Source organism: Crotalus tigris, unplaced genomic scaffold (genome assembly GCF_016545835.1).
Source record: "Crotalus tigris isolate CLP2741 ecotype Arizona unplaced genomic scaffold, ASM1654583v1 scf7180000019483.1746242, whole genome shotgun sequence".
NCBI lineage: Eukaryota > Metazoa > Chordata > Lepidosauria > Squamata > Viperidae > Crotalus > Crotalus tigris.
In genome coordinates, this window is record NW_024097562.1 from 1,564,062 (window position 1) to 1,578,044 (window position 13,983).

At 42.1% G+C, this 13,983-nt stretch overlaps 1 protein-coding gene across 1 annotated transcript in view; it reads left to right on the forward strand.

Annotated features, from left to right (window-relative positions):
- The window catches only part of SCFD2 (sec1 family domain containing 2), a 160,624-nt gene that overhangs the window by 127,337 nt on the left and 19,304 nt on the right, over positions 1-13,983 (forward strand). Inside the window, exons 6-7 of the mRNA XM_039362873.1 lie at positions 4,095-4,240; positions 8,704-8,838. Of these exons, the coding sequence (XP_039218807.1) occupies positions 4,095-4,240; positions 8,704-8,838 (281 nt within the window). The remainder of the gene's footprint in view (positions 1-4,094; positions 4,241-8,703; positions 8,839-13,983) is intronic.

The window sequence follows — 13,983 nt, forward strand, 5'->3', positions numbered from 1 at the left end:
AGGAATTCTGGGAGTTGAAGTCCACGAGTCATAAAAGAGCCAAGGTTTGCCTACCTCTGGCCTAGGCCTAGGCCGCTTTCTGACTCGTGGACTTCAACTCCCAGAATTCCTGAGCCAGCATGGCTCAGCATGGAAACCTCTCCCTTTCCCCTCAGCATGGCTGGCTCAGGAATTCTGGGAGTTGAAGTCCACGAGTCATAAAAGAGCCAAGGTTGCCTACCCCTGACCTAGACAGTTGTAGGGCTCAAGTGACTTCAGCCCTCACATTCAGTCACACTCCTGTCTCCTTACCAAGAGCCCCACCAGAAGTGTGTATGTGGCAGAGGACCAGTCCAATTTCAATTCAATTCAGAAGAGAGCTGGGAGGGACCTGGGAGGTCATCTAGTCCAACCCCCTGCTCCAGCAGGAGACCCTATACCATTTCATACAAATGGTTGCTTCATACAAATGGTTGTCCAGTCTCTTTTTGAAAGCCTCTAGTGGTGAAGCATCCACAACTTCTGAAGACAAGCGGTTCCACTAGTTCAGGGGTCTTCAAACTTGGCAACTTTTAAGACCTTTTCAGTTCTAGAACGGCGGTATATTCGTCCAGATCATACTGCACCCTTTGTGTGGTGAATTGGGTTGCTGTAACTACCATCCTCACTTTTTGGCTCTTCGCCACTAGTGCAGTTCTGTCTCCTGGAACTACGCATCCAAGTGGGAAATGGACCACTTCAATCTTTACCTGTGCAGAAGGATGCCATGACAGATAGGACTGAGTGTCATTTTTGAGAGAAATACCAGAGGTCACCGAGATTCCTGTTCCAAAGATGTATTAGAACAGCGGTTCTCAACCTATGGGTCGCAACCCCATTTGGGGTCGATCGACCATTTTACGGGGGTCGCCAAACAATGCGATCCGCCATTTTCCCCCCTCAGGGGGCGGCGGCGCACACATTCGTGTGACGGGGGTCGCCGTCACACGAACGTTGAGAAACGCTGTATGAGAATAATTCTAGAAAATCAGGATTAACCAATAACTACAGGAGATACCCAGCAACCACCTGCATCAACCCTTTTCATAAAAGCGGGGGGGGTGGGTGGGTATTAGCAACCAGCTTGAATTGTTCATTCCTTTATTATTATTATTTTTTGCAAGAGACTGGTTTTATATTTACACAACTACAGGTTGCGATGATAGTGAGTTTATTCCTTCTTTTAAAATAACGGTTTTTCAACTCTGCTCTCCAAGGTAAAAATAGCTCGAGAGAGTTATGGCATCTGTAAAAGTTCAAATAAACACTCACGTGGCCTTGTTACAAAGAGAGCAGAAATGTTCTGACTTTATTTTCCAAGACTAGTTCAAACTAGCCGAAGCCTGCTACTGCTGTCCTAATAAATGACTTAGTAGGTTGCCAAGGATCCGGGCGGTCTGAACATTTTAGTCTTATTAGTTAAAAAAAAATAATATTATGTGTTAGAACTAATGACAGAAATTTATCCCCACACAGAGTGTTGTTTTAACATTTCCTCCTCCCCCTCATCCTACAGTTGCTATATAAATACTTGGGTTGTTGGTATGGTGACAAGATGCTCAACATCCTGCTTAACTGGTGAATACATTTTCTATTATCTGTACTGTGTTAGATTTTCTTAGTATCGGGCAAGATCTGCCTCTGTACTCTTGTTTCTGAATTGAAAGTGGGAATGGTGGATTCGAGGAAGACGGTATTCAAATGAACAACTGAACAAGCCACACAACAGCAATTCATTGTAGGAGAGAGAAAAAGCTTTGTAAAGGGAACACCTGGAATCGGCTTTGCTGTCAATTTCAGCTCCTGTGGGTCACCTGGCAGTCCAGAGGCAAAATGGTAGACCAAGCATTGTGAATTGTACCCAGGGTAAAACTGCCTTCCGTGGTTGACTGGTTATAAATAAAATACTACTAATGAAGATGAAGAAAATGTAAACCTGCAACGAGTACTGTATGGGCAGGGACAGTATAAGCCAGTGGTTCTCAACCTTTTTAATGCCACGACCCCCAACCGGTAGTAAGTCGAGGACTACTCAACCAGTTGTAAGTCGAGAACTACTCAACTGGTGCAGCACCGTTTGCAGAATGGGACTCAGCAGGGCAGAGACAGCCTGGACAATTCCTATTGGCTTTTGAAAGCCAATAGAATTAGACTCTATTCAAGAGAGTCTATTCTATTGGCTTTCAAAAGCCAATAGAATAAAAGGGAGTAGCACAGTTAAGGAAAAGGGGGGGGGGAATGGCGGATTGCGTTGTTTGGCGACCCCCGTGAAATGGTCGTTCGACCCCAAATGGGGTCCCGACCCACAGGTTGAGAACCACTGGTATAAGCAGTATAACATCATGAAGGACCGACAGGAAAAAAAAAAGTTGCTGGCACAGAGTCATGTCACGAATTCAGATGAAATGGAGAATGGTTATTAGAGAAGAGCAAGAAAGATGATCAGGGGAGTGGAGGCTAAAACTTAATGAAGAACGGTTGCGGGAATTGATATGTCTAGTTTAGTGAAGAGAAGGACGAGGGGGGACATGATAGCAGTATTCCAATATCTCAGGGGCTGCCACAAAGAAGAGGGAGTCAAGCTACTCCCCAAAGCGCCTGAAGGCAGGACAAGAAGCAACGGATGGAAACTAATCAAGGAGAGAAGCAACCTAGAACTAAGGAGAAACTTCCTGACAGTTAGAAGAATTAACCAGTGGAACAACCTGCCTCCTGAAGCGGTGAATGCTCCAACACTGGAAGTTTTTAAGAAGAGACTGGACAGCCATTTGTCCGAAATGGTGTAGGGCAGTAATGGCAAACCTTTTAGAGACCCAGTGCCCAAACTGCAACCCAAAACCAACTTATTTATCACCGGGTGCTGGGTGGGCGTGGCCACAGTGGTCATGGCGCACTGGGTGGGCGGGACCAGTCCCTCGCTATCTCCGGGGCACAGCACGCGTGCCCACAGAAAGAGCTCTGAGTGCCGCCTCTAACACGTGTGCCATAGGTTCGCCACCACTGGTATAGGGTTTCCTGTCTGAGCAGGGGGTTGGACTAGATGACCTAGAGCAGTGTTTCTCAACCTTGACAATTTTAAGGCATGTGGATTTCAACTCCCAGAATTCTGAAGTCCACATGCCTTAAAATTGTCAAGGTTGAGAAACACTGACCTAGAGGGTCCATTCCATCATCATCATCATCATTATTATTATTATTATTATGGTCACTCTTTGTGGGAAAATTCATTCACAAAAATATATTTAACTATATGTTCAGCTATCTGGGTAGGTTTATTTTAAAAATCGGTGGCCGCAAAATTGAGACAGAAAGGCCTTATGATAGTGGTTCTCAACCTTTTTAATGCCGCGACCCCCGACCGGTCGTAAGTCGAGGACTACTCAACCGGTCGTAAGTCGAGGACTACTCAACTGGTGCAGCACCGTTTGCAGAATGGGATTTTTGGCAGGCTCAGCAGGGCAGAGACAGCCTGGACAATTCCTATTGGCTTTTGAAAGCCAATAGAATTAGACTCTATTCAAGAGAGTCTATTCTATTGGCTTTCAAAAGCCAATAGAATAAAAGGAGTAGCACAGCTAAGGAAAAGGGGGAAAAATGGTGGACTGCATTGTTTGGTGACCCCCGTGAAATGGTCGTTTGACCCCAAATGGGGTCCCGACCCACAGGTTGAGAATCACTGCCTTATGACTATATGTATGACTGTTATATAAACTGGAGTATAAAGAAAACTAAAACGTCATTTGTGTAAGCATCAGGGTGTGCGTTTTCTCAGGGTAAAACTCGTAATGTCTCTTTTCTGATAATATAACCAGACTTCAATTTTCTTTTCTTTTCTTTTCTTTTGTAGCTGAATAATGTGGGCTGGTGACTCTTTAAAAACTCTGGGCCGAGTAAAAAAGATTTGTTTTTAATTCTCTGCTGTAACTTATCAAATGTGGCCTTCAAATTGATTGCATTTTTAGTGGCTGTTTGGCAAGTTTTCCAGACCCCAGCAGGAGAAGAAAGAAAACCTCAAATTGTAGGAGCAAGCCAGCCTGAAAACAACTTTTCCCCAACTTTTTTTTCCCTTGTTTCAGGTTGTGAGTCTTCCACCAAGGTTACGTTTCCAAAAGCCACGGCTGCAGTGAATGAGATATTCAAGAGCCTAAGGGACATTACAAGAGTCCGGTCACAAATGAAACAGTTTAATTCTCTACATATCCCGGGGAGCCACAGCCAACAGGCAAGTTGACATGTGTTTTTCTAATCAGTTTTCCTCTTTCACCCTGGCAGGCAGCCAAAACTACATTTTCCTGAACGTGACCAATTGTGTCATGTTCAGATATAAAATCCATTCTGCTCCCCACAAGTGGGTTTCTGGAATAGTTCTTGCCTCCGTGGGCCATCACGTTTTTTCAGAGTAATGGCTAAAACTGAAGCAATCCATTTGAATGATGGCTGCTTTACGGTTGCCATCCAACCAGCATTCCCATAAATTTCTAAAAGCATACAGATTAAAGAATAAAATCCACCACCACCCCACTCTCTCTGTTATACCTCGTCTTTCTGCTCTGCTCTTGCTGTGGCTTTAGGAACCGATTGTTTATCAGGCATAACTGTATAAAACCACCCCTTGTCACAGCAAAAAATAAAAAAAATAGCTACAGCTGAGGATCAAGGAGCCCGCCAGATAGCAAAGCTCATGTTTCAGACAAATTGGTAATCCCAATCTAAGGAAGTTGAACCTAACTTCTCAAAGTCAGTCTGCTGTTTATCAGCATCACCCCCATCTTTGGGGGATTTAGCTTATTAAGGTTGTTCTCATCCAGCCCACTGGTGAATTTAAGCAGAGCATAAAGGTACCAGTTGCTTACCTGGTCTTTTGCTGGAGATAAACCTGGTTGTCATCAGCATAGTTACGGTACTCTTCTCCAAACTGTTGGGCAACCTTTTCTAGTGGTTTTAGGCAGATTTTATTTATTTATTTATTTATGAGACTTATATACCGCTTTAAGTGCAAGCACTATCTAAGTGGTGTACACCAGTAAGCAATGTATATATGTGTGTGTGTATATGTATGTATGTATGTATGTATGTATGTATGTATGTATGTGTATATATATATTTACATGGCCCCCAACAATCTGGCCCCCAACAATCTGGGTCCTCATTTTACCTACCCCGGAAGGATGGAAGGCTGAGTCAACCTTGAGCCGGTGAGATTTGAACCGCTGACCTGCTGAACACAGTCAGCTAAAGTGGCCTGCAGTACTGCACTCTAACTGCTGCGCCACCTCGGCTCATTTTGAACAATGTGCTGGGCAAGATGGAGTCGTGTGGGACAACATAGGTCAGCAGCACTGGTAACTGAATATCACCTCATGATGTATGATCTTGACCCTATTCCCTCCACCGATGTCAGTGTGTTTGCACCCTATCCCCTCCCATCGGTCAGAGGAGACAACAATGAAATTAATTGCAGCATAAAGCCAAAAAAAAAAAAAGAGAGAGACAAAACCGTAACCACAACGCCTTACAACAAAGGCAGAACCTTTTCATGCCCTCACCTTGATACGGTAGCAAATTCCAGGTACAGAAGCTTCAGGTTGCATTACGCTGGACCAAAAATGATAGGCTTACTTTAATCTTAGTATAATTTATACACAAGCTGCATATGAAAAAAAAGTGACCATCCTTAGTGGATAGTTAACCAGCGGTTGCAGACTCGGTGACAAATCACTGTTAATAAGTTCCACTTGTTAAATGTGACTTGCTTTCCAAACGGTTCTTCATTACATCCCCCCCCCCAAAAAAAGTTATTCTTCTTAATTCCATACATTTGCTGTTTTGGTATCTTACCCCAATACCTCCTATTCCAAAAATATGTTTCTTATTGAGTTCACAACAAGCAATACAATGAAGATTTGCATCTCCTAGGACAGTGGTTCTCAACCTTTTTAATGCCACGACCCCCAACCGGTCGTAAATCGAGGACTAATCAACCGGTCGTAAGTCGAGGACTACTCAACTGGTGCAGCACCGTTTGCAGAATGGGACTTTTGGCGGCTCAGCAGGGCAGAGACAGCCTGGACAATTCCTATTGGCTTTTGAAAGCCAATAGAATTAGAGTCTATTCAAGAGAGTCTATTCTATTGGCTTTCAAAAGCCAATAGAATAAAAGGGAGCAGCACAGCTAAGGAAAAGGGGGGAAAAAATGGCGGACTGCGTTGTTTGACGACCCCCGTGAAATGGTCGTTCGACCCCAAATGGGGTCCCGACCCACAGGTTGAGAACCACTGTCCTAGGACGAGGGTAAAAATGTGTGCACCAGGACGTTTTGCCTAGCGCATCTTTTGTGCTTGGGTGGAAGAAAAAAAATATGTTGATGTTCTAAAAGGCTGGACGAGGAAGTAAATGTTGATGGCCATAATTGCTTTGGAAAATAAGCTTTCTTTCAAGTTGTTCAGATTAAGTGGTTAGTTTCTCATTTGTTTTTCATTTTGTTCCCCCCTAAGGTAAGTGGCATTTCTGTTTATAATCGCCACAGCTTGATTCAGCAATGGGTTTTCTAAGAAAACTAGAAAAGGGCTTTCCTGGAATAGCAAAAGTAAGAAATATTGCCTGCCGCTAATTTTTTCAAATTATAAGCTTCCTCCTTAAATTGTTGCTATTCATTGTTCAGTACTTTAGATTTACAATATAGTAATTGCATACATCCATACAAGTGAGTACAGTAGTATTTTTCACTAACTAAAAGCTTTTAGTTATGTTGCAGTTTAATCCTGCATCATTCTAACAATGTGTACATTTATATCACAATACGTATTTATTTTAATCATGGGGAGAGTGCTATTCAAATACGTGGTCTTCTACAGAGATTTTCAGGGAATTCAAACCATCCAGCTTCAGTAATGATTAATGCAGCGCAATTGAAGAATATCACGAAAGAAGAGTGGTTTGTAATGTCAGTGAAATTATTTACCTAACAACCATCTGTATTATTTGTTTAGAATTATCAGCATGAGATCAAGATTACTATTCTGTTTTTATTAAGAGGAAAATCCATTTGAGAGTAGAATAGAATAGAATAGAATAGAATAGAATAGAATAGAATAGAATAGAATAGAATAGAATAGAATAGAATATGGATAGAGAATAGAATAGAATAGAATAGAATAGAATAGAATAGAATAGAATAGAATAGAATAGAATAGAATAGAATAGAATAGAGAAATGAAGAATTCAAATAGAATAGAATAGAATAGAATAGAATAGAATAGAATAGAATAGAATAGAATAGAATAGAATGGAGAATAGAACAGAATAGAACAGAACAGAACAGAACAGAATAGAATAGAATAGAATAGAGAAATGAAGAATTCAAATAGAATAGAATAGAATAGAATAGAATAGAATAGAATAGAATAGAATAGAATAGAATAGAATGATTCTATTCCACTATTTCTCCAATATTACCGTAACTCTTTCGTGCGGTGAGTTGGCCATGGCGAGTTGTCCTAGTCCACGGGTGTCAAACTCACCGTGTCAAATGACATGTCACGACGTATCGTGATTTTTTTTTTTTTTTTGCATTGCCGGAGCTGGGGTGGGCGCGGCCTCCGTATGATGCAACCGGCCTGCGGGCCGGCAGTTGTCCTAGACCCCTTCCAAGTGGCTTATCCTGAAGCAGTTGCCTCTTACTGCATGCTATTGCAAAACCTGAAACCTGTCATTTATATTTGTTAAAACCTGAGTGTATGATGGATGGATCCCAGTAAAAAACTGATTATGGATGGATGGTATTCATCTCCTGATGCTGCAGAAACACATTAGCTCATGTAATGTATTCCTGTCCTGGACAATAAGAGGCAAGCTTAACACCAGTCTTGCATAAGACTGAATGGAATGAATGAACGAACGAATGCTATTTCAAACCGATCTTTTGAGCAAAGGCAGCTGTTTCAGACTATTTTCTTTCTGTGCAGTTTTCCCCACTTCAAGTTTCATTTAAAGTTGAAGGGGCTAACTTTATTTTCATTGAAGCTGGGCAGTTGTATTTTTTAACAGAGCCAGTGAACATTCAGACTAATAGCCGGAGACCCCTTTTAAATCACTATCCCTTAGAGATTATTTTTTCCCGATACAAGAATGAATTAGTTCACCTCAAATTGGAAACACAGTTTAAACATCTATTGAGAGCATAACCTCTCTTTTTATTAAAAATACCAACAAGGCACTATCCCTCAATTTCCTAGGGTAGGGGTAGGCAGCCTTGGCTCTTTTATGACTCGTGGACTTCAACTCCCAGAATTCCTGAGCCAGCATGGCTCAGCTTGGAAACCTCTCCCTTTCCCCTCAGCATGGCTGGCTCAGGAATTCTGGGAGCTGAAGTCCACGAGTCATAAAAGAGCCAAGGTTGCCTACCTCTGGGCTAGGCCTAGGCCGCATTATGACTCGTGGACTTCAACTCCCAGAATTCCTGAGCCAGCATGGCTCAACTTGGAAACTCTCCCTTTCCCCTCAGCATGGCTGGCTCAGGAATTCTGGGAGTTGAAGTCCATGAGTCATAAAAGAGTCAAGGTTGCCTACCCCTGTCTTAGGGGAAAACAACTTCCTGTTTGTACATATGTTTATTAGTTGTCATGTTCACTTTGAAAATGTAATGTATTTAATTTTAACAACTAGGAGTGATCTCTTTTTTTTTAGGCATCTTATAAACCATTGATGAAGCAAGTGCTGGAAGAGATTTACAATCCTGATCGACCGGACCCTGTTGATATTGAACACATGTCTTCTGGGCTTACAGATCTTCTAAAAACGGGGTTCAGCATGTTTATGAAGGTAAAGCAGTCGTAATGTATGATTGCAATGACATCTGATGTGCAGCATTTTATTAAGAAGCAGACAACTCCATTTATTCCCCCCCTATTAATTTCCTATCTGAAATTTGTACTTTTGGGGGCACCTTGCAAGAAGATCAGTGGTAGAATATATATATAACATTATCAGATGATGATTAGTGATAGGGATTCATTGATGGCCCAACTTCTGTTTTGTGGCAGTTGTTTATCTGTCCTGTTAACTGATATAATTACAGTGGTCCGTTAAGTATTTTGAGGAATGTAAAAAAAACCCATTATGGCAATTAAATGTCCACTCCATTATGCCCTATTTTCTTCCTGGAAGAAAGACAAGGCACAAATCTACCCCCCCCCCCAAAATACGTAAATAATAAAATAATAATGACCTTACACATTCACAACTCCATATTTATAATTAACATAATTTCACTGTTTTTTAAAAATGGGTAACTTTTTTCTGGGTTAAAAAATAAAGAAAAATTGCCATTTCCCCACATCGTAAATATCAAGGCTCTTAAGAGCTCGTCAGATTCCATCCGCTGTGTCACTTAAGCTGCTTCCTGCAGTTTACAGGTGGCAGTAAGTGGTTTTCTCTTTGTCATTAAATGAGAGAAAGCATTCACTTTCCAAGTATTATTTCTTTCTATGAACTGAAAGACAAGAATGTATTTTAAAAACAGCCACACCCCAAGTATCTCTGCACAGGTTTGTGATCTAAGATTTTTTTTTAATCAAAAGATTAGTGAATATTAATGAACCCCTACAAATAGCAATAGCCCACAAACCCACAGCCACTCTCCACTAGGAATCATCCAGAACCAAAGACGAGACACAGAAGGATGAAAGGAACCATGTAATCTACAAAGTCAGCTATAACCATTGCAACCAGTTCTCTGTGGGACAAACATCACATCAATTAAAAACCAGGATCCATGAACACCAGCTGGCAGTCAATCGCCACGATCCCAAATCATGAATCTCTACACACAGCGACACCAAACAGCACCAGTTCGATTGGAGCAACACCAAAATCATTGGCCACGCTACCACCCGCCACGCTCGTGAGTTCATCAAAGCCTGGCACTCCACAAGCAACAGACACACCAACCTACAACCAGCCCATGAACCCCTCAGAATCCAAATCAACTGCACAGCCAACCAGAGACGGCACCGACCCTCAACCAACCCATGCAGTTCACCTCCCAAGGACCCTGGCCTGATGTAACCTCCCCATCACAAGACCCATCACACGCCTCTCATTGATGACTCACATCTGACCCATCACAACACCCATCACAAGACCCTCACTTGACACATCTACACCTGAAGCCCTTATAAACAGAAGAACACTGACACCCCCTAAACTGCACTTGAGATGTTACCTCGCCTGGTAACGAAATGTTCAGAAACCAACCCACAAGCTCGGAGAACAGACCTTCACCCTCGTTAGTGAATATGGTACCATGACTTTCTGAGCCTTTTGCACTAGAAAAAAAGTGTTTGTTATTGCATTTGCTATAGTCAAGGCCATGGTTTTCCCAGTTGCAATGTATGGCTGTGAAAGTTGGACCATAAGAAAGGCTGAGCGACAAAGAATTGAGGCCTTTGAACTATGGTGCTGGAGAAGACTCCTGCGAGTCCCCTGGACTGCAAGGCGATCAAACCGTTCAGTCCTAGAGGAGATCAACCCTGACTGCTCTTTAGAAGGCCAGATCCTGAAGTTGAAACTCACGTACTTTGGCCACCTAATGAGAAGGAAGGACCTACTGGAGAAGGGCCTAATGCTGGGAAAGATTGAGGGCAAGAGAAGAACGGGACGACAGAGAATGAGGGGGCTGGATGGAGCTCCTGAAGCAGTAGGCATGAGCTTAAATGGACTCCAGAAGATGGTAGAGGACAGGAAGGCCTGGAGGAACGTTGTCCATGGGGTCGCGATGGGTCGGACACGACTTCGCAACTAACAACAACAACCCAAATAATAACAGAGCACAACATAATGGTTGAACTAGGGAAATCAAATTACTATTTAGTTTGACTTTTGTAGGGTTTCATTGACAATCTGACTACTACAGATACATCTATTTGGAAACCCCTGAAATTCAATCTTTGTGTTTTCTGCTTCATGATCCTCAAAAGCTAACTGTTGTCTTTAAAAAAAAATGAAGCGTTCATAGAGCATATTTTTTCCTTTTTTGGTGTTTCGACAGTATTGTTTTCAGCAAGTCCCAAACAAGTAATTGTTTCAGGTGCACAGCTGTCCACCTGAACAGGGCAAGAGAAGAAAGGGACGACAGAGAATGAGGTGGCTGGATGGAGTCACTGAAGCAGTAGGTGTGCACTTAAATGGACTCCAGAAGATGGTAGAGGACAGGAAGGCCTGGAGGAACGTCGTGCATGGGGTCACGATGGGTTGGACACTACTTCGCAACTAACAACAACAACAACAACACTGACCTCCACATATATTCCCCAGATATAAATGTGTAGTTTTTCCGTTGTTACGTTTGCCACCATTCAGGTTGGATATGGATGTGAAAAGTTGCACTGGGCTGTCAGAACGTGAAAAGCATTCCTTGTTCTTTTTCCAAATCTGACAGGGTGGGAGATGAAGAAGCAGAGTATTGAAGGATTCTCCCATTCTCCTTTTTCCTTCTCCCCTGCCTCCTCTGTCTCAAAAAAACCAAGACGAAGTTGGTACCCATGCATTTTTATCAGTGTCACCGAAAATATCCTTGGCACCAGGGGTCACTGTGTGACCTGAAAGAAACTGCAGTGTATTTGTAAGCAGTGACTATTTTAAGCAGTGCTCACAATGTATGAAAAAGATTTAAGCTTTTAAGGGCAGGGATAGAGGGTAATGAATTGTCCAATGAATTGTAAGCAGTCATGACTTTGTTCAAAAGACTTCTCAAAATAGCTTTCCCGAGCAGAGAAAAACAAATCAACTAGAAACTAGACATTTCCAAATTCAAAATGAAAACATTGTACTAGCCAAGTGTGAATCACTTATATTTTTTTTCTGCCTACATTAGTTAATCTTGGGTCTACACCTGGTTGCCTTCAAGACCCTTGTCTTTTGAGACCAGAAGAAGAGCCTTAGTTTATGCTCTCCTCTAGGTTTATGTACCCTTTGAAAATTATTCAGAAGTGCTTCCGAGGATAGCATTAGGTCTCCGCTGATTGTTAGAGTAGCTGTTTCCTTGATGCTTCTGCAGAACCAGAAAAAAAAAGTGCTATGGCTGTTTTAAGAATCGTGTTCACTTTAACAAATTGATTCCTTAAAGCAATCCCATCTGTTTTCAGGCGTAGTAGTAGTAGTAGTAGTAGTAGTAGTAGTAGTAGTAGTAGTAGTAGTAAGTAGTAGTAATAAAGTTGGAAGAGACCTTGGAGATCATCAAGTTCAACCCCCTGCTCAGGCAGGAAACCCTATACCATTTCAGACAAATGGCTGTCCAGTCTCTTCTTAAAAACTTCCAGTGTTGGAGCATTCACCCCTTCTGGAAGCAGGTTGTTCCACTGGTTAATTGTTCTCACTGTCAGGAAATTCCTCCTTAGTTCTAGGTTGCTTCTCTCTTTGGTTAGTTCCCATCCGCTGCTTCTTGTCCTGCCTTCAGGCGCCTTGGAGAATAGCTTGACTCCCTCTTCTTTCGGGCAGCCCCTGAGATATTGGAACACTGCTATCATGTCCCCCCTCGTCCTTCTCTTCATTAAACTGGACATACCCAATTCCAGCAACCGTTCCTTATATGCTTTAGCCTCCAGTCCCCTAATCATCTTTGTTGCTCTTTCTAGAGTCTCAGCATCTTTTTTACATCGTGGTGACCAAAACTGGATGCAGTATTCCAAGTGTGGCCTTACCAAGGCATTGTAAAGTATTAATACTTCAGGAGATCTTGATCAGAAGCTTGAAAAAAATTGGGCTACTTTCATGAAGAGAAAGTCAATTGGGTCTAATGGTTTAAGGCATCAGGCTAGAAAATAGGAAACCGTGAGTTCTAGTCTAACTTTAAGCACGAAGCCAGCTGAGTCACCTTGGGCGACTCAGTCTCATTTAGCACTAGGAAAGAGGCAAATGGACAACCACTTCTGAGAAAAACTGGCCAAGAAAACTTGTCTAGGGACTTGTCTAGGCAGTCACCAAAGTCAAAAACAGACTTAAGGAAATCTGTTTTTCTCACCCCCCCCCAAAAAAAATAACCTTTTCATGAAGAGCAGAGGTAGATTAAGAGAGCCATGGGATGGGGGAGGAGGAAGTGTCTAAAAAGTCAAGTCAACAGCTGTGTCTGCCATTGAAGCCCCAGCCTTATTACATGGTACATTTCAAAATGGTAGAGCTTCCGTCAGATGGCCACGACCCCTATCTTGAGTTGGAATTCCCCTTAGCACCGTCATGGACCACACACACACACACACACACACACACACACACACACACACACACACCTTTAGAGAAGCCTTTTTCTAAATTCTTTGACCAAAATATGGATAGTGGTACACTCCCAGTGGAAGTTCATGAAAGAAGGTGGTAGATTTGGCTCCTAAGAAATCTTTCCCAGGTATGGAATGTGAGAAAAAAAAATCAGCTTAACCAATTTCCATTTTGTCCGCTGACCTGTAGTTATGCCGTATTCCTGATTCCTAAATTTTCCAGTCCTGCTCCCCAATAAACATAAAGTAGCCTGCAAAAAAATACATATGTTAGCAGGAAGCAGGCAGAAAATCTCATATTATTTTGTGTACTCAATTGATTATGTATTTACTTCAGTAGGTTCTTTTTTTTTTTTTTTTTTGAAGATCAATATCCTGTTTTCTTATTACTTCAGAAAACTAATGCCAAGAACCATTTAAGCAAAATTAATTTAAGGCTGGAAAAAATGAGAAATGGGAGGAAATCTACCATTTTGTAAATTTGTCTCTCTCTCTCTGTTTCAAGATCATGTAATAGTATCCAGCTGTTTTTCATTACGACTATAGTCAAGGTTTCTCCTGGGGCCAGATCCAGACTGTATTTTTTTTGAGTCCAAATAATGAGAATCCACTCTATGGCATTCACAAGACACAAGGAGAGGGGAAAATGTGCTACAAAAATCCTTCTCATCAATCTGGATTTCATTTTAAGAACACG